Below are 27,397 nucleotides of genomic sequence, written 5' to 3' on the forward strand. Positions count from 1 at the left end.
AATTTCTCATGTTACATTTCATCGACAGGTCAAAGCTGGTGGAGAACTACTCTAAGCCAAGCATTGCTAATTTTGGCCGGTCTCTCTTTGGAGGCTACTGCCCCACCTATGTGCCAGACTTTGTACTGCATGGGATGCCTGGTGACGAGAAGCTACGGCAGAACCTCATGACTGAATTAACCCATGCAGTTCAGGTAAAGACTGGAAGGACTTACTCTTTAAGGAGCCACACTTTTTCCCTGCATAAACAAAATGCAGAATGGTGGTGTCATACCCAAAAGGGAGGCTTTGCAGCATCAGGGAGTGGGCAGCCTGAGGTCATGCCAGTAGTTAAACTTGAACTTTACTTTTCAACTGGAAAATGATCCTAAGCACACAATTAAATCCAGCAGGAAGTCACTCAGAAATTAAGAAAAAAATTGAGTTAACTTATGCATGTTTGAGAAGTAATAAAATAGAAGACTGGGTCACGTTATGGATATTTGTGCTTTTTGTGCATTCTATGTGTATTTCATTGGTTTAAATGGCCATCCTTATCCTTCTGTAGCATCCAGTATTGGATGAGCCCATAGCCGAGGCCGTCTGCATTATAGCAGACACAGACAAGTGGACAGTGCAGGTGGCGAGCAGTCAGAGACGAGCCACCGATGTCAACAAGCTGGGGAAGGAGGTCCTGGTGTCCAGCCTGGTTTCCAGCTTATTGCAGTCCACTCACCAGCTTTACAAACTCAACGTGTCCCCCAACTTTGTACGTTAAGTCTTTAGAGTCAAGATCATGTTGTCCCCTAATAATTTGTGTGTATACAGTAAATACCACTTATATTGTTGCTTATAAGTCATGCTCCATGTGTTGTTCCTCTCCTCTTTAGTGTATAATGCACCTTGAGGACCGTCTGCAGGAGATCTACTTTAAGAGTAAGATGCTTGCTGAGTATTTGAAGGGCCAGACCAGAGTCCATGTGAAAGAACTGGGCATGGTTTTAGGGTAAGCCCTTTACCTTTTCTTACTTATTCCGACTTTGAAATGTTAACGTTTACTGTAACGTTAACTGTAAAGGTTCATCTGCACCCATTTCAGCCAGTTGTTTTCATCATTACAGCTAGTGACTTGGCTACTCCCATCTTTAAAAAAAAACCCAAAAAAACAGGTCTTGAATAAATTTCCCAGGTGAACAAAAGTGTAAACCTTTAATCTAACTTTTATTTATTATTTTATTTGGTATCTTTGCAGAATCGAGTCCAGCGACCTCCCCTTGCTAGCTGCTGTGGCCAGCACTCACTCCCCCTATGTTGCCCAGATCTTACTATGAAACAGTACTGACACTGAGGTCTCCAACAGTTTGCTTCCTGGGGAGGCCGGTCAGAGCTGTGTGGTGCCACCCCGGCCCCAGAAACGGGCCGTCCACACTCTGCTGCTGACTCTTGATATGGTTTCCTGACCCGCGTGTCTGTGTGGCGTGGGTCTTTATGGACCACAGCCAGAGCTGACACTTAAACTCATTGCTGCTATTTCGGAGCAATGATGATGTTGAACCACAGGGTGGAGTTAGAGACCACAGACCCAGAGATGGAGCGAGGCACTGCGGATGAATGGAAACATCCCTGAGATGACCTTCTCCTGTCGTTGTTTGAATGTTTTTAAATAGGACTCTTTCATTTTAGGACACAAAAGCCAAAGACTTTAATTTTATTTTTCAGCTGAAAATGGAAATCTAAGGGTGTCTATAGTGTAATAACAATGGATTTTGTTTCTTCATCTGCTTTTTTTCCCCCTGTACAATCTTAAACCTGGTCATACGAAGTGATGAATAACATGTTTAAATGAAGCAGACAGATGATTTTAAACTTTACTTTGAGGTAAATATCACTTTATCAATCTCATGCCAATTAAGTCTTTTTGTTTATCATCAGGACTTTGTTTACAGGCCAAATTTCCCTGAGTTAGATCAAAAGATCTTGCTTTTTGTCAAACTGCAGTGCCCACCTGACTTTTTGTTTTGTTTTTGCAAACTTGTTTTGAAACGGGGAATTAAGTGGCTTTGACATTCTTATCACAGGTACAGCACTACCTCAGATCTTCATATGGGCATGTGGCTAACCATGTACAGCCGCCCCATAGAAAACCCTGAGGTACTTTCTAAGCTATTTTAATCAGAGGAATGTCAACTGTGCAGACTCTATGCTGTGTTCTCATAAAAAAAAATTTTAAAAAGGGAAAGGCTGTGTAATTCCTTAAGATGATTGATTCACACAAAAAAGGAAGATAAACTTATTTTTGCGTCAGAATGTGATTAAATGGGGTCCCTTTATACTGTGGAAAAGCTAAACCATGCATTATCTGCATCTATTTTACAACCAAAAAAGAAAAAATGCTGAAATATTTTCACACTTTTATAGCTTTGCCACCTTTATACGATGTTTACGGCGTTGATGTTTGCTGCAACAAGAGGAATAGAGGAACACAGTAGGCCTTATAGTGGATATGTATATATCAGCTGACACTATTCTCAAGCTTGTTTCTATTACAGTTAGACTCACAAAATACAAAACTATAGTAGGACACGTTTTCCTTTTGTTTTCTTGGCATTGGCAGATTTTGGTTGTTATGCAATATAAGCAGGGTGCGATTTGTTGAGGGTAAAAATGCAGGTTTAGATTTTGTGGAATCTGGGACACTCTTCTTCTTTTTTTTTTTTTGAAAATAAATCTTGAATTGATGGGAAAAATTTAACACGTTCACAAACTGCCCAAATCAGAGAGAGCGCCACATATTTTCTAACTATAGCGTACTTTTTATCCAGCACCTTGGAGGCAGTGGGACAATTTTTGAACTTCTGCAAATCTCTAAGATGAAAATATTGTTTGAGCTTGTTAATGGAAGCGCAGTCTAACTGCACTCTCTGAAAGTGGCACTCTAACCCTGGGAATTGCACAGTGTTTGTGTGTGTGTGTTTGTTCAGCCCAAATCGCACCCTGGGTATAACCCAAGTCTTAACGGAAAAGTGGCATAAATGTGTCGCAGGCTTCTGGAGAGCTCGTTTTTGCTGTTATAATTGATATATACATATATGCTTGTTACTGTATTTGAAGATACTCCGCTATATCAGCCTACTTTTTTTTTTTTTTTTTTGTACAAGCCAGCCATTATGTTTAAAGGGTATGGATTTATATCTCCTTTTCCCTCTTTGTATATGGATAAATTATTTAGTTGCCCGTGTTTAAGCGTAACGGTTTGTGTAAACTGTACATACTCAAGTTTATTTCCATGTATTTGTACAGAATGTCTTTTAAATAATTGTCTCCTCGAATTTATTCTTTTCCCAATTTTATGGGAACGTTGTGCAATAAAGATGCTGATGATGAAAATTCCTGTGCCTCTCTGGGAAAGGTTTTCTGTCTCCGAATTTAACGGACAGTTAGTTGACATGACCCCGTGTTTTGGGTTGGTTTACAAGACATTACAAAGTGGCTTTCTGTCTGCCACAAGCCTTTGAGTCACTGGCGCAGCTCCAGCTTCACGTTTCATCACATCCTTATATTGTGGTTTCTTCTCTCCTTCCCCACAAACACTACATAATAAACTATTCCATGACTGCATAATTATGTGTAAACTGGTTTTAGCTTTTAAGGAAAGCCGTCTTTCATTTTCTCTTTCTTATCTTATAAGCAATACAAATTATGCGTCTTTTTTGTTTGTTTGTTTGTCTTACACAGACTGGACAGTGGATGTAAATCAGGGCAGACTGTACAAAAACAGCACTTTTGTAAAGTTTGGCTGTCAGCAGTCACCATCTGGCTTACACATTGTACCCACCTTTGAATTTCCCACCCTGAAGCTGTCTGCCACTCCACCCAACCCTCCTCCCAGTGCACGAGGTTAAATGAACCCAGCACGTACACACACACCGCAGTTATGCAATAAATGAAGGAGTGTCCTGACTCAAAGCAAATACACTGGTGGAAGCTATGTTTCCCCACGGTAGCAACACTGCTGCCTTATGTGAATGGTAATTTATTAACACAGGGTAACAAGAATCAGTAGAAGTCAAGGCATGTGCAGATTAACGGAGTGGTTTATTGGATCTAACTCGGCTTTGCAGCTCATTCTCTAAGGGCACGGGTTTAATTATGAAATATAAGGAGCTAAAGAAAACTGATTTTTGCCACCTGGAAAAGTCAGTAAGTCATAATTGTGAGGTTGGAATCCATAATTATAACACACCAACTCCAAATTCTGAGAAACTAACTATAATATGCTTTGTAATGCCATTTGTATTCTTCAGGTGGCAGAAATCGACTTCAATATAATCCCTCCAGTCAGGTGTTGCGTTCACACACGTTAGGGTAATCTCAATATTCCGCAAGCAGAGCAAAACTCGGGTTGCACTTTGCCTTCACATGTGTCCGAAGGCAGAGGGAGGATCTATGCTGCGTTTAAGTACTCCTTTCATAATTCCTACAGTGAAAGACCGCCTGACCCTTCCCTTCTGCTGCACTGCATTCAGCCTTTATCTGTATTCTCATTTATGACTGTGGTTGTTTGGAAAAGTCCCTGTGCCATAACGATTTGCATGTCTTTGTTGTAAATAGCGTATGGTAATGTACTGACAGACAATACAGGTATGTATGAATAGTGGATGGATTGTGTTATTCGAAGTTTCCATACACTCATCATGGGCCTGAATGCCATATTTTTGGGTTTTTAATTATTTCTTTGAACTGTTCTTTTCTCATGATAGAATTATTGTACACTGACTTAAAATAAAAAGGTTTTAAAATTTTTAGGGTTTTTTCAAATCCACACATGGTTAAAGTACACATACACCCCAGCTAATATTTGGTTAAATACCCCTTAACAATTTGCACCTTGATCAGACATGTTTAGTAGCTTATAGCAAATTTCTGGGATAGCTCTTAGGATAACTGGTAGAGGTAATTTAAATTGGGTGGTTTCCTTGTATTTTTAATAGGGTTGAGGTTGTGGCTTTGGGAAGGCCATTCGGGTCAGTTTTGTCCATGTTTCAGGTAACTGCTGATTTGAAGTGAAGATAAAGAATTTGGAGATTGACCCCCTCCATTATTCCACACGCTTTGTGCAATGTACCAGTAGGACTAGCAGCAAATCAACCCCAGATCATGATGCTACCACCACCACGCTTGATAGCTGGTACAGTGTGCTTAGGCTGGAAAGGCTCCAAACATGCCTCTTGTCGCTGTGGTCAGATAACTCAATTTTTGCCTGTCCGACTATAAAACCTTTCTCCAGAAGACGTTTGGCTTGTCCACGTGGGCAGCAGCACATTTCAGTTGAGCTTGATCAAACTGATTTTGGAGCAGGGGCTTGTCTTATTTCTTTATCAACACCCTCTCAGTTCATGGTGATGTAAAACTTGCTTCACTGTGGACACTGACGCTGGTGTTTCAGCCATTTCTAATTCAGGTTATGCTTGTGTCTGAATAGTTTTGTTTAAATAGTTGTTTAAATGGTTGATCTTGAAATCTGTAGTTGTTTAGAAACAACTGGCAAACAACTGTGGCTGTAAGAGACCTTGACAACTTATGTAAATCTACAATTCTCTAGATCACTAATGTCTCTGAATTTCTCACTGTTCTGAGTATCGGTCAATCCAGTGGGTGTTGTGTCAAACCTGCTGTACAGTCATTTCAGCCTGAGGGAAAACAAAAACAGTTAACAGATATCATTAAACGCCCAGAATCACCATGACACTAATGCCAGCGATGAATGTGTGTAAAACTATGAACACAACTGTAGCTACCACTTGTGGCGCACATGTGTAGCTACTATCATGATGAAGTGTAATTTTCGACAGAACGTAAACGCAGCACCCCGATCAGGCAGACAGATGTCGTCAACTCTCCACCGTCGGATTCGCGGGAGGAGGGATCTAAATCTGAACTCCTGGATCTAAATGACGCTGACTACCGAAGTGGATATTTCCTTTACCAAAGATGTACAGAAATCAAGGCAGCAGGTCCAACAGACGTAACTTTCTGTCACACTTTGGCGGTGCCTGCTCTCTCTCAGACGCACAGTAACGAGGAGCTATTTGAGAGCGAAGTTTTTTTCCCCTTTCTCTTCTCCTGGAGAAGAAGGAGTTCTCGGTCGGTCCGTTTGGAGTAAACTCCATCCATGCTCGGCTTGGCGAGGAGAGGATCCACGGGGATTTGTTCATCCCGGGTCGACTAAGAGCAGCTAGGAGACGTGAAGTGAGAGTCAGACGGAGTAAAAAGTCCTACGGTGGATTTGAGCCGAAGTTATGAAAATGACCGGCGCTATGGAAACTTCCTTTAAGCAGGCTTTGAAGAAGCCGCCCTCGCTGCGGACGGCGGAGGTAAACAAAACCAGCGTTTCTTTAATTAGCATTGCCTCGCTAATGTTTGCTAAAATCAGACGTTTGCGCCTCTTGGTGTTTGGAGTTTGACTTGATTGAGCCAGCAGTGGCTTGCTTGTGGTATAACGATCTAATTGAGACTTTTCAGTGAAGTCACATGCTCGTTAGTGGAAAGTGTACATGACTTAAATAACAGTCTGTTATATAGAAAGGGGGGAAAAATAGATATTTAGCTAGTTTTTAGATTAGCAGGCTTTAGTGTCATAGCTTCTGATGGTTCTGGAGTGGTTCATTGAGAGGTTGCCGGGGTTTCAAGGCCGAGGTTGGGTAAACCCTTTTTTTTGTTTTAAATTTAATTTTTTTTCCCACATCCTGTCTTACAAAACAAACCCTAACCTCGCAGCTTCCCATCAGATGGATAAATGCATAAGCCTGGGAGTGAGTTTGTGCAAACCTCATCCCGATCGAGGCCAGTTAAGTTTAATAGCTGCTGCTCCTTTCTCATCCCTCCTCTGCCTCCTCCCTGTGTGAAGCTATGGAAACACAGCTGGTTTGTCATTGCTTTAGTTACACTCTCTGCCCCCCACCCACCCAAAATAGCTCAGAGAGTATAGCCCCTCCGTGTTCAGTTCCTGGTGATAGTTTTGAAGTTGTAGGCACATTTCAAATCAGACTCCAGAATATTGTGTTTTTCTTCTTTTGGAAAGGCTCCTTTTTCAGGGGCGCCACCAAGGGGGGGCCAAGGGGGGACACTGGTCACACTGGTCGAATTTGCTGCCACCCCTGGCAAGACTTTACTATGTTGGTAGTAATTTTAATAAAGGTGAGCGCAAGAGAGAGGAAGACACCCTATGATGAGATGAAACATTAACTTGTTATTTTAAACCGACTATTATGAATTTTAAACTCTAATTTGGTTTTCATATTTAGCCATTTTCAGTGTTATCAACTTTAATTGCGGGAAATTAACTAGGCATATAATTCTTTTCTTTCTCTCGTTTTCCACATTTTTAAATAGTCTATATTAGACAACAGCATAATAAAACTGGAAATTCTGTTTTTGGTGTGCTACCTCATACGGTCACCCCAATGAAAAAATTCTGGAGGCGCCCCTGCTCTTTTTTAAAAGCTCCAATTTCCTGTTTGCTTGTGGGGTGTATGGAAGGTAAAAAGCCTCTTTCACACCTTCATAGAGCGCTTTTGTGCAGACTCCAACAAACCAAAACAACCTTGTTTAGTCCATAAATATGACACAGTGATGGCAACGACGTGGGTCTGTGATTATTTGTGTGTGATACTTACAAAGTAACTCCTTTTTGACTTTATTGATCATATTTGTACATGGGTGAGTAGCTGTGCCTGCATTTGTAAGACACCTGGTGTGCAGCCGAGGTCAGACGCTCAATAAGAAGAGTTAGGTCTCATTTTACATTGTGAAACCAGCAAAACTCCTTTTTCTGTATGTGTAAAGGAGTTTAACTGCATCTCAGTCCCTGAGATATTTTAGCATAGGAAAACAAAATGCAGTTTCAACAGAGCATCTCAGTTTTTCTACATGATAAAGAAAACATTCTGTAGTAAATCAAAGAAATCTGTCAGAATGACTTTTTAAGCTTAAATTGTAAGAAATAAATCTGCAGTAGCTCACTTTTCAGTCATCTAATTGTTTATTTCTTACTTAATTACTTTTTGCTGTAATTAAGTAGCTGTAAATTTTGAGAATACAGTTGGGTCCAAAATTTAGACCCTCGTTTGCATCTCCCAAAGTCTTTGCTGGGGTGGATTTGGCCTGAGGGCCTTATGTGTGACACCCCTGGTCTAAAACTCACAAGTAGCCATGGTGTGGTCTACAGCTGAGCCAGTTGGTCATGATTAAGTGTGCAGACTGACGCTAAGTGATGTAGATAGTGTCATATCATCCATCCATCTATTTATCATCCATTTTCTTCAGCTTATCCAGTTCAGGGTCTGGATCCTGTCGCGGCTGCTGTAATGTGAAAGGGCATGGTACACTCTGGACAGGACGGCAGTCTATCACAGAGCTAACACAACGAGACAGGCGATCATTCATGCTCTTGTTCGGATCTACGGAGAATTTCAAATCCTATGTTAATCTAACCCAGTGCATGTTTTTGGACTGTTGAAGGAAGCCAAAGTACCCGGAGAGAACATACAAAGTTCACACAGGAAGGCCACAGCTGGTCAGTTGCTTCGAACCCAAGGGTTTTGCTTTGCAAAGTAGCATGTCCCTTCTTGTGTCAGCATGCCAGGTTCAATGTTGTATGAGTTCGGGGCAAGGAAAAGATGGTACAACACAAGCAATTGAGTATGTAGCACGGTGGCTTAGTGGCCAGCATGGAGTTTGCATGAGAGAATAGAATAGACTAGCCCTTTATTGTCATTGTACACGTACAACTAAATTGTAGGTTCTCCACATCAACTGTGCCAAAATAAAATACAAATGGTAAACAGCAGGAATAAATAGCAAACAGAAGAGTTATATACAATCAAGGATGTATACAAAAGAAGAGAAATATATACAAAAATAAGAGAAAGAGATATATTGGAAAACAAAATAGTTGCAAAGTGCTCAGAGTTGGTGCAAAGAAAAGACTTGGTGTGGAAAGAGTCCGTGTGTGAGTGGCCAGAGCGATGAACGTTACTCAGATCATGGCTCAGATTGGTGGGTGGGGTGGGGTGTGGGGTGGTGGTGTTTGTAAATCTCCCTGTTTGTGTGCTTGTGCATGTTTTCTGGAGGTGCTATCAGGACACACTCGCAAAAGAGGGTCTTATCTCAAAGGTTTTACTTCCTGGTTGGGTAAAAAAAAAAGTCACTGTTTCGATAATGAGTCTTTTGAGAAAACTCTCAAACACTTCCTGGTTCTGTGTGAGGAGAACTTCTTTCGGCTCGGGACTGATGAGCATTGTGTGTGGGTCACATTGCATTGGAAGGAGTTGGAATCAAGAATGGTTATCAAGATGCTAAAAAATAGATTTAAACCCTTGAACTCCAGCATTTTTGTTTTTTTATTATTGAATATGTAAGATGCTAAGAAGTCTTTGTGCTTAAATCATACTCTACTGGAAACCTGTCATCTGAATTTTCTGGATGTGCTGTAGGTACTCCTGTCTCCTGTACAGATGTTTGGCTGAGTGGGAAATCTCTCCCACCGCACGTTTAATTCCTCGCCAACCCTCCCTAGTTTTGTGGGTCTTTTACCTCCCTGCCTACCTTTCTCGCTGCCATCCAGACGCCCTGGTGGTAACGGACGACAAATCATGCCGGGGTGATTTACGGTGGTTTGGGCTTCTCCCAGTACACATCGGACATTTATGGGAATTCCAGTCATCACAAAGCCACAGGCTCCCGAGGGAAAGGTGCAAGTAAAGGAGAGAAAGAGAAACACAGACTTTTTGGTGGTGACTCTTTGCTCTCTGAGCAAGCATGAACAGAGCAGAGGAGCATATCGGTGTGTGGTCGAAGCCTTGTTCTTGGAGTGCTCGCAGAGAAATGTTTCAAAAGAGGCCGTGTGTTTCAGCAGGAGCTACCGAAGACAGTGGTTTGCTCAGCGCTGACACAGCTCAACAAATTAGGGTTAAGTAAAGGATAACACTGGGATGTTGATTTAAAAAATTGTTGCCCAGGTTGAAGGCCTCCATCCACGGGCCCTGGTACTGTCTAGTCAGCACAGAAATGTCAGCATTTGTCATTTTCCTCTCTTTAGAGGCCTTTGGCTCCCATTCATTCTTTAAAACTGGCCTCACAGCTGATGGCAGCCTAGGCTAGATGATTTCCAACAGTGGAAATGGTACCAAGTGTTCTGATTTTCTTTATTTTTTTCAAAATGTCACTGCATCAGAGAGGCTCATGTAACTGTAAATTCAATTCAGTTTATTTAGCGCAAAATCACAACAATTGCCTCAAGTTACTTTATATTGTAAAGACCCTACAATAATATACAGACACCCCAACAATAAGCAAGCACTTGGCAACAGTGGTAAAGAAAAACTCCCTTTAAACAGGAAGAAACCTCTGGCAGAACCAGGTTTAGGGAGGGGCAGTCATCTGCCGATGCCGGTTGAGCGTGAGGGAGAGAGGCAGGACAAGCAACACACCGTGGAAATGCAGAGTCGCGTATATATGGTATAGTTAAAGTCATAGAACGAGCCAAATGTGCGTGAGGCTCTGACAGGAAATTGCATTCTAATTCCAATTTCATATGGAATATACTTTGCTCTGCACGACACCTCAGTTGCATCTTTCTAGAAAGCGAAGTAAGATGGTAAAACGGCTCTCTGTGATACTGATCGTTTAAGTGCTGTGATGTAAATGACAGAACACTTAAGGGGAATGACATTAAAAGAAAGCCTCCACATGTGCTTCTGTGCAAAGTGCACACAAATAATTTAGTATCTGAAACTGCATGTGGGCATATATAGTCTTCTTGTTTCCTGCTTGCTTTCATTGTTACTTTATTTTTCTCTTCGGTGTTGCACGGGCATCACTGCGCAGCTGACAGAGTCTGCTCAAAATACGCTTCTGGTGACTTTCGGCGATAAAGACAGCAGGAAGTGAAGACGCCAAACATGCGTGACACCAGTAACTGTAAAACTGATATTCTCAGATATTTGCAGCGTCCAATTGGTTCGATGTAGTTTCCAGCTAATTACCACCGAACATGGCTAGACATGTTGCTAGACAAGGCTGGCGTCTTCTAGCTGTACTGATATTGCAGTTTGAGCTATATCTTTAGGCTTCAGTAATTAACCCAGCCTACTTTACTACAGGATATTTTATTACCCATAAAGTACCTCAGACTATGCAATCTGCTTCCCAGTTGCTGTTTTAACCGTAATTATTGCAAAATTAGGAAAGTACTCCCGTAAAACAAACCAAAGTGAAAACCAGTTTGACACATGCATCATTTTACAGAGAACTGTGTGGGTTGCAGACATTTTTCATATTTAAGGGAGCACGGTGGCACGTGTTGGTTAACACTGTTCCCTGAAAGCAGAGGGTCCTGGGTTCAAATCCACCAACTGGCGGTGGATCTGATGTGAGCGTGACTGGTTGTCAGTCTTTTTTGTTAGCCCTGTGACAGACTGGCGACCTGTCCCCAACCCTCACCCTGTGGCAGTTGGGATAGGCTCAATACCCCCCACACCACCACCACCCCCAGTGACCCTCCTGAATTGGATGAGCAAAAGAAAATGGATGAATGGATTTGGTCGCTTTGCAGAATACAACTTCAGGGTTTCTGCCAGTGCATTGCAAGACCCTATTAGTAGAGATTGGTTTTTCTATAACAGTTAATCTGTTTCAACAAACCACCCTAAAAATTATATAAAAAATGTTATAAAGAACCAGTCAAATCTCATGACTTAATAGACCTGTACAGCTTGGCTCCACTTATCTGCACTAATGACAATAGGCCTGGTCATTTATAATGTATGAGTGCAAGAATAGCCATGATTCCTTGCTCTACTGCTGTTCTACACATAAAGTGGGAAATAAACTGACCACCAGTCTCTCCTTTCACCTTCTTGTTCTTCCTGTGAAGAACAAGAATAACAGTCATTGTTAAACGGCCGCTGTGAAAACCTTTTTTTCTAGTTTTCAGTCAAGAAATTGAATCAAATCTCAGATCAGCAGCTTTTGAACACACTGACATTTTTGATGAGCCAAGCAATTTGTTTGATTTTTTTTTTGCCAGTTTATAAAATATAGTGAGCGAGACATTATTCTGTCATCGTGGGGCAACATCGAGGTGAATGAAGTGGATAGGAAGTGATGTTTTAGACCAGTGAATTAACCTTTCAAAGCCAAATTTTTGGATGCAGCGTCTTTGAAGGCGAACGCTGCACACTGCCAGCTGAAGTGAGGTAAATGACACTGATTTTCTTGTTGCAGTTGCGTTTGTCAAGTTGCGGGATGTATTTGGCATCATGTGGACTGTCACTTTTTTGAAGCGGAAAAACGGGCAGCATAAGAATCAATTTGATATGAGCCAAGTTGTGTTGGCTGCACAGAGTTTCTCACAGTGTTTCCTAAAAGGAAGGTCTTGTGGGGTGTTTCCAGTATTCAGTGATTAGTACAAGAAGCAGTCCAAGGACAGACAGCCAGTGAACTCTCAACAGGGTCATGGGTGCCTAGTACTCACTGGTTGTGGCATAAATCGCTGAAAACCTTAATGCTGGCTATGATCTGTAGTGTGACTTAATAGTAACTCACATGGACTCGTAGCTGGCTGTGCATCAGAGTTGGACTGTGGTGAAGTGAAAGAAAGTGGTCTGCTCCGATGAATCAGCTTTTCTCTTCCTTCACCAGGCGCACGTCTACTGTTCACCTGGAGAAAAGATGAGTCCATGCACTATGGAAAGAAAGCTCTTCTCGTTCTGCTGAGAAAAGTTGGCCCTGCCACTTTGACATGTGCCAAACACTGGTGCAGACTCCCTTCACCCCCCTTTCAACAGGATAGTACATCATTCTGCAGTGTTTTAATGAATGTGACAAAGTCTGAGGAAGAGACTTACAGAACCTATAGCTTCTGTCCTCCTGCCTGATAGCACAGGCTGTCTTTAGAGGTCTTTGCTTTGACGAGTCGGAACTGTTTTGGTGGAAGAAGGGCGACCTACATGGTGTAATGCAGGTGGTTTCCATATTAAAACTGCCTATTGTACATTGCTGGCCCACTTAGCATGAGAAATGGGTATATTTTCTTAATTTTCTGCGAAGCTTTCAAGCATAAATACACGGCAGAAAATTTCTCAGCATTTACTATTGGTTTCTAAACCACAGGTTGGCCTGTGGTTTAGACATCTGTTGAAGAGAAACTGCATTTGTGAGACTTCCTTTCACAGTGTCAGACTGACTATTATGCCAGTTATAAACTGGCGTGCTAGGCAAACACTGGATCAGTAACGCAAAGGGAGAAAATGGGTGAAAATAAGTGGGATAGTGGAAAAATCAAAAGATTAGAACAGTGTAAGGAGATGAAAGGTGAGGGAACAGTCAGATGAGTCATAAAAAAGAGTTGCAACAGAATAGATAGACGACAACAGAAGGGAAACTGAGGAAGTTTTTATGATACAGAAAGCGGGAGAGAGAGCCAGAGAGATGCACTCGTTGATAAGAAAGTTTTTATGAGGTATAGATGGGTTATTGAAGAGGTGACACAGAAGGCAGGAAGGGGAAAGTAAGAGACAAAGTTACTGGAAGGTTATACAAGAAGGTCCTTCTCAGAGGTGGCAGGGGGAAGATATGGGTTTTTTACATTGAGAAAGTCAGATAGGCAATGCTAGACAGATATGTGTGGATGCATAAAGAAAACTTCAGATGAAGTTTTTGTCCAATGTTTTGACGTGAACTTTCATGCCAGAATAGGGAGAAAACATCTCACAATGATAAATGCTCATAGAGGAAATAAAATAGTGCTGTCTGATTGCTAAAGATATGACACAAAAGTTCCTATTAAGAAGAATTTACTTGAGCCTTTTTATCCACAGTAATGTGCACATCAAATTAAATTAGATCTTGCTTACGTTTTGGTGTGTTGCTTCAGGTACTGGTGACAAAATGCAATGTGACGCAAGTCCACTTTGAATTGCCCAATAACTGTTTGTTGTCAGCTGACAATAAAAGGTTCATCCCAGCTCATCTGTTGCTACAACAACAGATGAGCTGGGATGAACCCTTTGCTGAAGCACCATGTGTTCAATGCGGTGTTTGCATTTAAATGAGAAGGAGTGAGGTGTGTAAGGTCTCCAAGAAAAACCTGTTGATATACTGGTCAACTGGGGTATATAAACGTAGCACTAAAAGTACGAAATTTTGTCTTTGGTCTTTATATCATTGTTATAACAATTCCTCTTGGCAAAAAATCTTATACTGCTTGTTTATTTCTCCCTAACTGGTGCCACATTTGTAAGGAAAGTGCATTTATTTATTGGTTTTACAAACTGTAACAGCCTGGCACCTCCTACTCGTGCTGGTCACCAGCTTGGTCACACATTGTGGGATGGCATCTCACTCTTCAACCAGCATTTGTCACAAGTCAGCCAGTGTGGTTGTGTTGGTCACAGAAAAAGCAGACAATAGTTAAAATTGTTAAGATAGCAAGCATCCTTGTTGCCCTACTGTTACCCTTTCTAGTTTTTTAAAGATTAACAGTGACTTTGTCTTCATGCTGGATGTTGTCTTTTGTCTGTGATTGTCTCTGTGTGCAGAGCTGCACCTACACAGGGCAGCGATCCGTCTGTCCCGCACAGCTGGCATCCTCGTGGGTGGATGCCGGCTGGTTGCAGCTGCCGGGCCTATTGAATTTTCTGGCAGAAACCTTTCATCAGTGTTTAATCAATGTATTTTAACAGGACACTAAATGTGGAAAGGAACCGACTGGCATTTGTGTAACACTTTTGTGGGAGGAAGCTGAGGAAGTACCTGGAGGAAACCCTTGCAGGCAAAGAGGAGAACATGCAGTCTCCACACAGAAAGGCCTCACCCAGGGTTTGAACCAGGAACCTTCTTGCTGTGAGGCTGCCCCATTATGTAACCTGAATTCAAGCCCCTTGAGGCAACTGTTGTTGTGATTTGGCGCTACAGAAATAAAATAAAATTGAACTGTTTTGACACACAGACCCGAGAGGCCACCCTGCTCCCTTAGATTAATTTAACCGTGGTTTGACTTGGGTAATCATTGGGTTTCATTTCCTTACACCTAAGCAATCCCATAACAACCACGAGCCTGTCGAACCAGGTTTTTAAAGTTCCACTTGTGGCTCTTGATTCTTTATTAAGGTTCTTTATTGTGACAGTCACGAATGACTTGAATATACAGTCTCATGTCATATCAGCGACTATACTTGCAACATCATCACATTTCATCAGTCTCTGCCCCAAAGCGTCAGACGTGAGGGTCTTTTTATCCAGCCTGATGTAAACACAGCGCAACTTAACTCGCATCTGCAGGGGATACTCCCACAGTTACCTGCAACGACATCAACAAACCCGACTGTGCCAGAAGAACCGCCGAGACGACAGGAACTCTGAAATTAAACGGGCACAGAGCAGTCTGTGTATGAGTGGCGAAGCTGTGTGCATCTGTGTGTTTAACTGGGTGAATAAACACAGCCTTCCCCTGACCCGGGACACTGAAAGCTCTCCTTGTGGATCCAATAAAGGCCCCTCCTAACTGAGCTTAAGGGCCTGTGGACTGGGAGGGAGGCAGGCAGATGCTGAAAAACTGGTAGTGACTCAAGTTTTAGTGAGTGACTTTTTCTCCTCTATATAGTTTGTGGTTGTTGGTTTTAGTTTAGCCTTATATATATATATATGCTACTGCAGGCAGGTAAAGCCTGAGAAATGGCACCAGGGTAAAGTTAGCGCTTTAAAAAAAAATGCAGAGTAGTGTAATAATGAAAGCAATTTATGACACTGTGTCATCTAAATAGGGATATGATGAAATACTAGAACAACACAGAATTTTCAAAGGTTTTTCACTTAGTTTCATAAGGCTACATTAGTTTCAATCCCCCCCCCCCATTGATAAAAATACTAATTGTTACATAAATGTATCTGAAATGCTGCTTTCACCCTTTTCTGCTGTGTTTACTCACTTAATCCTTCTAAGAAACTAATCTAGCCATAGCCCGTGTTTACTGCCTTAATCACTCTGTAATCCCACATTTCACTTTACACATTCATTATAAGCTTGTGTTGAAACAGAACCACTTGTAATACTAAGTCCCTAATAGCTTGGCTGTTTAAAGCCTGTTTTGAAGTCCCTCATTCACACAGCAGTCGACAACAACAGCGGGGCTTTGTCGAGCGGGGTATTGTTTGAATGTAAACATGTCAGCTTTTCCTGTGGGTGCCACCAACCACACCGCCCACAAGCCCAAGGTTCCCAGCATATGCGAATGCAATGCATAGTGCAAACGGTATAGCACGTCACTGCTGCTGTGCGTATGTGTGTGTGTGTGCAAGCGGTGGGAAGCGTAACTACATTCCACACAGGACAGCAGGCGTGAACAGGCAGATATCGTCAGCTCTGTGCTGTTGGGTTTGTAGGGAATGCAGATCAAGGCTACACAGGGACTCATATTGCATAGTTTAGCTGACGGGGTTACCTTGACATACTCAGCATGCATGAGTTGATCATTTGCTGTGTTGCTCTGCCAAAAGCTGGTGTGCAATGCCTAATTGCAAAATGATTATTACTAAACTTGGTAGATATTAAAAAAAAAGGTGGGGCATGGGGTTAAGGGCTTAAATTCTTAAACATAAAAATATCCCCGGGATGACACAGTGTCCTGGAATGCACTTTGCTTGTTAATGCTATGTTAGCCATCTTGTTGGTGCGGTTATTGAGAGTGACCTGCCACTAATGCGTGACAGCTTTATTTGTGATAATGAGCAGTAAGGAGATGCTCCTGTGACCATGGGGTGACCATGTACTAAAGCAGGAAGTAGCTATGCTTTAAGGAATGACAAAAAGAAAAGTAGATTGATAAAATCTGTGCATCTGCTTAATATTTTCACTAACAACATTTGTTTATTTACTTATGCCTGTCAATGATCTGTAATAGAGATGCATTGATTTTTCTCCTTTGTAAACATTACTTTCTGGATAATTTAGACTTTAAAATGACTCACGTTTATTTCCAGTTAACCAACTAATTTTAGCATGAAGGGTGTGGTACTCGGAGGTACCAGAAATCTGTCAGACTTTATTCAGGCTTTACTGTTTTGGTTCTTTCTCTCTGAGCAAAAGCAGGCCAAGAAGCAGCCTGTGTAGGAACCTGTTGCCGCAGTACTCTTATTAAAGCAGTTTTATGAGCTTGCAAAACTGGTCTGGAATGTGTGTTAGAAAAGGAAATCAGCAGAGACTTACAGCTGTATGTTTGCGTACGAGTCTGCCTTACTGATCATGCCCGGTCAGGATCTGGGTCACGATTTGAGTGTTTCTTTGCAGTGTAATGATTTGTGGCAAAGTTAAATTGTTCTACCCTGAAGTATTTTCTTTATTTGGCAGACTTTGTATCTTAGGTCTGTTGGCAGCATGTAGCTGTTTTCCTTGACAATAAAACAATCCAATAAAATTCAGTTTACAGGCGTACCAATCAGAATATCATAGCAAAGCAATTCTCCTTGCATCCCTGTAGTGCTGTAGGTGCCAGTACTGCAAATAACTTTCTTTTGGAATTCACCTTCAGATTGTTTTCTCAATCAACTGTATTTCATCTTTAAATATGGCCATGACTTAAACTGTACTAAATTTCATCCATCCAACCATCCTACATGTCCTGGACCTGACCTGGGACCTCCTCCCAGTGGGACATGCTCAAAACATTCTGCCCATTCTGCCCTCAATCGTGGACAAGACCCTGAGATACTTCCATCTTCCTATTGCTAATTTTCCTCTTGCCCCGACTGCTGCCTGATCCACAAAACACCAAATCCCTATGACCCATCCCATGAGAGGTGGATCCACAGGTGGTCGGGCCCGTGTAATTCTGGGGGCACCCTACCAGGGGCAAACAACATAATTGCTGGGATGATGGGGACACACAAACCCCTCCCCATCAACACCACAATAATGTAATGATTCATGGAGGGTCACTCCTTTTTATGGAAGCTGTTGTTTCTTGTGGCAGCAATTAGTTTATGTTCTTCTTCTTCTATTTCTAGTTTGGGGAATCCCAGCTAAGTTTTTGCAGTGAAAATGCCAAATGTGAGCGTAGCTTAAAACTGGAATGAGGCTGGACAGAACACCAGTGTATACAAATACCCTTCTGGCAGTTCTGCCAACAGAGAGCCGGCTGATGTCAGCAGCCCTCCAAGTAGGCTGACTGCGCCTGGCATGCAGGAAACCCTGTAGACTGTATTTTTGTAAAGCCTGACATTATACTCTGCAAAAATGATCCTTTCTCCTCCCAGTACAAAGAGGCATTAAGGCTTGAAGAACTGGCAGAATCTGGCTGAGATTTCCCATTTATGTCAAATCAACTTTGACTTACTGGACATTTAAAACTCCCTCTCCTCTGTCAGCTCAAAGTTTCCTGACATCCATTATGCTTCTCTGCATAAAGATATAATGCATTTGCTTTAAGTAGAGAAGGTGAGGCCTCTAATGAGATGGCGAATTTTTGTTGCAGTGCTTCTTTTGTTTTCTCCTATTAATTTAATTATTTATTTTTTACTTATCGTTGGTTTATTTCCAAAACTATATCTTATTGATAAACGGCTAGGCAAATGTTTTGCATTTTTGTTGGTCTTCCAAATCTAGTGAACTAAATCTTAAGATTCCCCGTCACTAGCTCTCTAGGGGCAAGGGGAGTAAAATTGATGACCAAGTGGAAACAGGTGAAGGCTAAAGCATGGTCTTTTAATGAATGACAGTTTTCACCATAACGAAAATTGCAGAACTAAGCAGCTCGCGAGGCCAAGAAATAAACAAGAGTCCTAACCTTCGATGTCAGTGGGAGTATCATAGCTGCAGCCCACGAGGTAGAGCGGATAGCCAGTGGATTTGATCCCGACATCCAAGTATCCTTGGGAAAGATATTGAACTGAGTTACCCCTGATGGGTCCACTGGAGTGTGAGTGTGTGTGACTTAAAAAACAAAAACAAAACAAAAATGTGTGTTTGTAAATGAGTGAATGAGGCTTGTAGTAAAAGTGCTGTGAGGGTTCAAATTGAGTAGAAAGGTGCTATATAAGTACCAGTTCATGATTACAGGTTAGTAATTTAAAGAAAAAAGCACATAACTCTCTTAAAACTTAATATTTCTGAATAAAAATAAAGCGACCTACACACATGTAGGAAGTGGAAGAGAAATTAAGCAACTAACAGTGTGTGTATTTAAAGCCACAAAATGTTAACGTACCAGCAGAGTACAACAGTCACATTTCAATGTTTCAAGCCAACACTAACAAGGTTTATGGTACTGAGAGGCATGACGGCAGACTGTTCAGTCAAAATCAGCTGACCGACTGCTTTGCTGCCCATTTAAGCATGTGGTGTGATTGATGATGCCGCTCGTTTGGAGCAGGGACTAGAGCACCAGTCCGTCCGCCAGGCATCACCAACAACACGAGGAAAACAAGCTGCAGTAATTCTGACCGATATGGAGAGCAGGCGAGGAATTTCATTTCCTGAAATGCATTGGGTAATCGTCATCAGCCATCTATTGATACGCTAGCTTTCCGTTAGCTTTTTAAAATTGATCTTAATACAAAAATGGTCCCTGCCAGATGGAAATGCAAATCTTGGACAGGGTATCCACTGGCTGCACTGGAAGCTCTTGAAAACGTGGATCCTGCCCCCCAGAGGCGAAGCCATGAGACTGGTGGATGGGTTCCCAGACTCACTCAGAGTATGCACTTTAATCAGCCTTTTTGCGGGACCAGAACATGCAGCTTTGATGCTTGCGGTGTTGGACTGCTTGAATATGGAGCCGCAGATGGCTAGAAGATGCAGACATCGTTCCCCATATCACAGCGGTCTCTGGACGCGTACAGCCACAAATTGTAAAGCACCACTCCAGCAATATTAAAACAGGCTCCCTGCAGTTATTAACACATCACAACACAAATCTAATTATTGATCTGCCCACTTTAGTCATCTGTACTTTGCAGCATTGCCTGAATCTACATCACTCTCTCCCAGACAACACTGAGACATCAGTTTCAATCGGACACAATTCATAAAGGACTCTGAGGGAAACAAATGGCTATTTCCAGCCCAAGTGCCCATGTTTGTCACCTAGTAAACAATGGGTGAAAAAAACGCAAAGTAGTAAATGTCACAGCTTGTTGCATTTTTGACCTCTTTTTGTCTTTTTTTTTTTTGTAATGTTTGTTGCCACAGTAATAAATCATGTTCCCCTTTTGTGGTGGACTCTGTAAAGCACACCCAGTTTGCTGGTTTCAAGCACCCTGCCCTGTAAATTCCTCAGAGACTGGGCTGTAGTCAACAGCAGCAGCATTCCTTGCAGTAGCCAGGCAGTACAGATACACGAGGGAATTAAACGTGTATCTGCAGCTTTTGTTTTGCCCGTGAACACAAAATAGCCAATCGAAGGTTAGTGCACGCATTATCTCTAGAGGTCTGAGCTGTTGACAGTGAGCTATGCAATCTGCTGAGATGAGTCAGAGCTTTTTGAAGACTGAAGATTAGAAATGCAATCTCACGAATGGATTTACGGCCACGAACAATTCAGATCTACTAAATAAAACTCCAGTAGCTCCCAGACTAACTATTTTCAGATTTGCGTCAGTACACTGTGTGCAGCCACTGAGGCTCTTCGCCATTTCATGAGGCATGAAGAATATAGAGTAACCAAATATCTGTTACTTAGGTGACACAAAGTAACCAGTAAATGCTGCAAAAATAAAAAGTAGCCATCTTTTTTTCTTGCATGGTCGTGGTATATGCTAAAATTCCTAGAAACTGAATCATGTGTGAGTAACGAGTCAGTGGGACAGAAGTGCTTTCACTTAGTTTGAGTCCTTTTTTTTCCCCCCTCAGGGTTTTTTTTTCTTTCATGGATTTTATTTTATTTTTTTAGAGTCACTTTATGGTTCTTGGCAGAGTGTTCAGGCAGAATGTTATACAAGGAGGCACACCTGCTCCACGTCCTTCCAGATGTTGTATATCATTTTTAACTTTTTCAGGCTGGGACCATAGTGGGTCTCACTAAGAGTCCAGCTCCATTACTGTTGTTCTTATTTAGCGGTCTGATTGTAGAGTGTTAGCACCCCGTGAACTGTTTCTCACCTTGAAACACAGCATACAAAAAGCAAAGAACGCAAAGAGCTTTTTGGATGTTTAACAATCCTTATTTGGTGGAAGCTAAAAAAGAAAATCTGGACTTGAACCCTTACTAAAGTTGTCAAAATAATCTTCGTTTATCTTATACTTGGTGTCTTTGTGTAGCCCTTCAGGTTATCCACTGTTTGAATCGAGCCCTCAAAGCCTGCTTTCTTCTGATTGGCTTTCCCTCATAATCAGAAGGTTTAAACAGCAGAGTCGTGAAGCGAGCAAATGCCTCGTAAATAAAACCAACGATCGTTATTACAGTGACTACTTAGATCTTTTATACTAGAGATGCATTATCCGTTCCCCAAAGGGATTTGGGGTTTGACAGTGCTTATCAAGTATTACCAACACTGCTAATTTACTGCCCTAAATTAACAGTCATTTTTTTGTTTTCTGTAATGGTAATAAAATATTTGCATTTTCTTATTTTTATCACCGGTGGTCTAATAAATTCGTCAAGCACTCTTATGACAGAAAACAAGGAAAAGCATCACTTAGTCCCCTTTAACCAATATAGTTACAAACAAACAGCAGATTTTTATATTGGCAGCAATGTTGAGATTTTCTATACAGACCTTTGAAAACCTTTTTTTTGTATTTGTGTGTTTGAAGCTCCTCTAGATCAGTTACAACTTTGGGAGTTTTTTTGTATTGTATAATTAAGAATAATAGAAAAGTTTCCAACACTGTAGAAAAGAGCAGCTGAACAGCAGAGTTTGGTAATTTGTGGTTGTTTCTGCCGTGCCCTGGAGTTTTCTTCCCATTTAAGAAGAAAAAGAAAAAAAGAAAGTCATATTCATGTAACACAAAATGTTTAGAAATCCATCAGCCTTGAGGATCACAAGAAGAATTTCCTGCCCAGCTGTAATTAGCAGATTCTGATAGTCGGCATGAACTGTCTCATCCCATACATTTGAGATGGACTGGCTGCCAGCCGTTCCTATTGAGTGGGATGAAGTCTGGAGTGCTGACAGAAGCGGTGTTGTGGGAGGCCTCTTTTTTGGCAGATCCCACTGTGGAAACATTGAGTCACTGTCCACATCACAACACAAACCCCAGGCTGCTGACTGTCTGCCCTCTCCCCTCTGCTTCCCATTCAGCCCTCTGACCCAAACCTCTGCCTTAATTCTAAACAAAATCGGGATGCTAATTTTTTAGCATCACGTTTCACAGACTGAAAACAAATACAGATCAATGAGTCCTTGAAGTGTTGTAAGCAGCAGTGGGTTTGTATTGTACCCCTCTTTTCCTACATCTTAAAAATGTTAGATTGGTTGTTACCAAGTCGTGTGCGTGTGTTTCTTGAGCCAGAGCTACTTTCTTCTGGGGTTCATATGACATAGATTGTTACTGCAATAAACCGCAAAAAAAAACAAACTATGAATGAATTGTTCATTTACAGCATCTGTACATTGCACGCACTCATTCCCACTAAAAAAGTGAAAGGGAACTTCAGTGTGTTTACCCAGCGGCTGGATGGCGGGATTACGAGAGTGCGACGCATCAAAGGCCACGTTCGACAGTAAGGGGGATAATGGGGAGGGGGATGAGTCACTTTCTTGTGTGGTGGAAACCACAACTAACCACCAGTGAACGCGAGTCAAGAGGACGTCATTCATCGGGTGAAGCTGATGCTAACATGGCGAGCTTTGGAAACCAAACATCACTTTGAAGAGGAACTCGTCCCACTTCAAAAGAGCTCTGGATCCAGACCACAGGCAACAATAGCATTTGTAGGATTGTGTGGCTGTATCTGATAAAGTCATGGAGGCAGGATATATGCTAGTGAAGCGGTGACCCTCTTGCAGAAAAACTGCAGGTGTGAGGTCTAGGTGGGTGCTGGGAAATGTTAAAGGAACAGATGACACAGGAGCTGTCCTGTCGTGGCTGGGAATTTCAGCTTGGCCACTGTTGTGCATGAAAACATTTGAAAACCACTACTTCACAAAGATGTTTTTCTCCTCACACGGTCTCTTTGTCTTTAACACGGGCCGTGCACACCAGGTGCAACTGCTCACCTGATATTTTAATATTCAAAGCAGAGATTTGGCCACTCCGAAGATATCAGGAATCGGGCACAGTGTTTCTGTTAAGTGAAAGCAAAAGACACGAGCTACAAGGGCTTGTACTGACAACATTCCTGCTTTCCCCTTCTTTAAAGGCATTAAAAGAATGAAGCCGGGCTGGAACGACACTGCCCGTCACGCAGGTCTTTGTGCGCTTGTTCTCACGGTCACTTATATTAGAATACCAGTTGATTGAATACACTGTTTGGGGGATGTTTTAAAGATATGCTGCAGGAATATAAGCTCATATAAATCTTGTCTTTACAATTTCTGCAAGTTTGCACAGCGACTGAAATTCGACTTCCTGAAAATGCAGCCCACATGGAATTCGGCGGTAACGCACCTGGAGATGAGACTCCAGCAAGCGTTTGAGCAACATGCGATTAAGAAGAGGGGGAGTTGATGCAATAGTTTGTAAACCAGACCACTTACACATCATGGTGTGCCGGGTACGCTACACTGCGTTTGCAGAGACTTGTGAGGACAAGTCGAAAGTGATGATAAAATGTAAGCAAACATAATGACGCGTGGTTTGGTTTTGTTAGTTGTGTGTTGCTTAACCCATGTGTCTCAATCTGATGGTTCAACTATCATTGTGACTCATGCAGTTTTTACTCAATTTCGTGTGTGACAAATCCCCAAATTTCTACTCTTGTGAAGCTTTAAATGGGAAGTTTTTCGTCTTTCTTTTTTTATTGTTGTTGTTGTTTGTTTGGAATTGTCACCTGTTCACGTCACCTTTGCCTCGATTATCTTGCCAGCCTTTCACTTCCAGTAAGTGTTTTCAGTCACCTGCAAATTTATTCACCAAGTCATTATCTGACTTACTTGCTCGGTCACCTCGTTTGCTGACACATTTGAAAAAGAATGCAGGGCGCTCACCTCTGGAATGCTGGGAATGTGAAAGCTTGGGTTCCCTGAACTTCACATCTGCCTCACGAGCATGGCATGAACCCAGTCAAGACAAAGAAGGCCTGCTCACCTGTGACGTAATACGACACCTTCGCGGCTTTTTGAAGTATTTCATATTAAACCTATTAGTTGATAGTAACTTTGCAACGTGCGTCTGTTAATAGAATTATTTGATACAAGTGGTTGGGTTTGAGGAGTGAGGTGGGGAATGGCGAATGAAGCTAAGTTGAAAACTGCTTTAAAAAAACATTTGAATTTAGCTTTTCCCTGCAGACGCATGTAAGCGTTCTTGCACCCAACAATATTTTACCCTTCTGCCCTTACTTTACACGTGTATGCAGTGCCGCGAGCTAAACACGCTGCCAGTGAAGGTGTTTTACCGAAAGCATGCGAAACTGAAGAGGGTATGACACAACTGCATGTTTTCAAATCGGTAAACAATCAGCTAATTTGCCTGCACTAAAAAATAAAAAAAACCCTGCTGAGAAGTTCTCAGGCAACAATGTAAGTAAGAACAGATTAGGATCAGCGTGTCCGCTGCTGTTGACACTTGCAGGTTCGTCATCACCAAAGATCAGAATGCAAGTCATATGAAAGGGAGCTTTTTTTCTTCTTTTTTTGTAGCATTAAATATATATAAAAAATATATATACAGTTCAAAGGGCTTTGATGGCATGGTCGTTTAACAAAAAAATGCTATCAAAGTATCAGAATTTACAGTATTAATAATGTGCTTATAAACCATTAAAGGTGGTATATGTTACAATAGATCACGCCTCTGTGAATGAATGCTTGTTCTGTGTGCCCTCGTCCTTTATTGCACTTTGGGTTGTGTATATTGGACATATTGGTGCTGATCTTCTGTGTGTCATTACTAATTTTGAAATTTCGTAAATTTCTTTGAAATCTGGCGTTAAAGCGTTGATATTGTTCAAATAGATGTTCCCATTTTTTTTTTTTCTCTCGATTGAATCTCTTACACTGTATAAGGAAGTGATACTTCAGTATTGCAGTAATCAGGTTCTGAAAACACATTTTTGAGTCAACGAGAAACCTGTTAAATCTGGGAAACGTGTTTTTAAAACAAAAGCGAAAATAGGGGTGTTTTTGACCTCGCTGTGCAATTCTGTAAATACTTTAAACCCCAGTTTTGCCCTGGAGGTTGTACGAGCTGCTGTTTCTCACCCGCAGTCGTGCAGTCGGCAGTTACCTCACACCCCTGTCAGATAAAATATTAGCTGCTCATTCAATTCTTATCAGACAGTAGTGCAGTTTGAACCATAACAGACACATTAATGTTCATCAGGTAGGTGCAAATGTGTGTGCACAGGGCACTGGGAAAAATCTGCACGCAATGTGACATGTTTGGTGTTCACAAGTCATTTGAGGACATCATATACAAATTTACATTTAATCAAACCTTTTAGATTTTTCTAAATAATTTTATTTAGATTTTACAGGAACTAACTTTGCATATGATTCTAATGATTTGACTGTACTTTAACATCATGTCATAGAATCAGTCATCCTTAACATATTATTACAATGAGGTAAGTGGGGTAAAGTGTGACATTTAAATGTCAGTATTCAAGCTCTCATGGGGGGAACAGTATCAGGTGGCTTCTAAAGGTTACAGTCTTAAACACATATATTATCCAGACAGAGGCTGATAATAACAACATGTTTGCAGAGTCCATAATAGTAACTTGTAGCCTCTAATTTGTAACCAGTGAACTCTCTCTAACTGGTTTCTCCAGATGGCAAAAGAACTAACTTCCAGTTAAAACTGTAGGTATCCACCCAGTCCAGCTCATTGATAAGGATCGTATCAGCCTTAATGTCCACAAGTGTGTTCAGAGGAGGGAGGATTAGAGGAATGTGCTTCAAAAAAGGAGGGAGAGGACTATTGACTCAGCAGCTGAGAGCAAACAGAGTAGTTAAGTAGGCATGTTAGAGGCAGAGAGAGACAGATTGATCTCTACACATGGAAACAAATCTTTTGAGACTGTTAAAGTGAGGTTAGGCTTTGGTGATCTCACTGATCGCTTACAGTAAGTTCCATTATCAAAAAAATCTGATGAGTGTGCGTGGTGCCGCCTGATGCTGAAGGGTTTGAAAGTATGACGTGGCATCTGTTTTCATTAGCATGTGACATGTAATGTTAATACACACTCCTCCAGACTTGCCAATTTACCCCAAAAATAAAGTTTTCTCTACTAAAGCCACTTTTAAAAAGTCTTAAAGAATATTTTAATTATATGGCCTGTATTTGTATAGCACTTTACTTAGTCCCTATGGACCCCAAAGCACTTTACACTACATTCAGTCATTCACCCATTCACATTCACACACTGGTGATGGCAAGCTACATTGTAGCCACAGCTGCCCTGGGGCGCACTGACAGAGGCGAGGCTGCCGGACACTGGTGCCACCGGGCCCTCTGACCACCACCAGTAGGCAACGGGTGAAGTGTCTTGCCCAAGGACACAACGGCCGAGACTGTCGGAGCCGGGTCTCGAACCGGCAACCTTCCAATTACAAGGCGAACAGGCAACTCTTGAGCCACGATCGCCCCATATTTGTTTGTTGCCAGATGGAAAAAAAAGCAAATGAAGTCATTTTCCACTTCCACCAGGAGATCCTGCTCTAAGTGTTTGATCTTCAGTTCTTAGTTGTGCTTGAAATGCTGCTGGATTGATTCTTTTTCTGTCTTGTCTTGATATTGGTTACACCAAAGCCAGATGTGTTGTGGTGAGATTTTTATTGTAAGCGGGGTGGTCTGAACTGATTCCCCCCACCCCCCACTTGCCTGGATTTTAAGGCAGAAAACATATTTGTCCAAGGCCTGAGAAAGTTTGAAGTACATGGAGTTGAGTATGTGAGAGAAAGCTTTTCCCCGCCAACCTCTGCGGTCGCTGTGCTCATTGAAATAGCTTAGTCCAGTTAGTCCACTGTGTCAATCAGGTTATGTATATACAGACATAAAACCATTGACTGGCAGGGGTTTGTGTGTGTTCCTGTAAGTCAGATGGTGGTCTGATTGTGTAACTATGGTGATACGGCTTTTGATGTGATTTACACATGACTATCTTCCATGCAAATATATTCAAACCACTGTATATGTGAATGTGGCCGCAAGTTCATCCACTGGGATATTATCATCCTGCATAGCTATTTATTTTAAGTTAAATAAGTACAGAAAAACATATATATGCTACCTTTTTAAGTTACAAATGCTACCCAA

At 41.7% G+C, this 27,397-nt stretch overlaps 2 protein-coding genes across 5 annotated transcripts in view; both read left to right on the top strand.

The window, feature by feature from the left end:
- Positions 1–3,368, top strand: part of fnip1 (folliculin interacting protein 1) — a 37,062-nt gene extending 33,694 nt beyond the window's left edge. For all 3 annotated transcript variants that reach the window (XM_005456122.4, XM_005456124.4, XM_005456123.4), the window contains 4 exons: positions 29–194; positions 548–748; positions 870–985; positions 1,232–3,368. In XM_005456122.4, the coding sequence (XP_005456179.1) occupies positions 29–194; positions 548–748; positions 870–985; positions 1,232–1,310 (562 nt within the window). In that variant the 3' untranslated portion in view covers positions 1,311–3,368. The remainder of the gene's footprint in view (positions 1–28; positions 195–547; positions 749–869; positions 986–1,231) is intronic.
- Positions 3,369–5,824: 2,456 nt separating this feature from the next.
- LOC112848052 (rap guanine nucleotide exchange factor 6) overlaps positions 5,825–27,397 on the top strand; it is a 51,148-nt gene continuing 29,575 nt past the window's right edge. Inside the window, exon 1 of one of the 2 annotated variants that reach the window (XM_025910949.1) lies at positions 5,825–6,353. In XM_025910949.1, the coding sequence (XP_025766734.1) occupies positions 6,279–6,353 (75 nt within the window). In that variant the 5' untranslated portion in view covers positions 5,825–6,278. The remainder of the gene's footprint in view (positions 6,354–27,397) is intronic. The other variant, XM_025910950.1, reaches the window with a different exon arrangement.

This window comes from Oreochromis niloticus, linkage group LG10, assembly GCF_001858045.2.
Source record: "Oreochromis niloticus isolate F11D_XX linkage group LG10, O_niloticus_UMD_NMBU, whole genome shotgun sequence".
NCBI lineage: Eukaryota > Metazoa > Chordata > Actinopteri > Cichliformes > Cichlidae > Oreochromis > Oreochromis niloticus.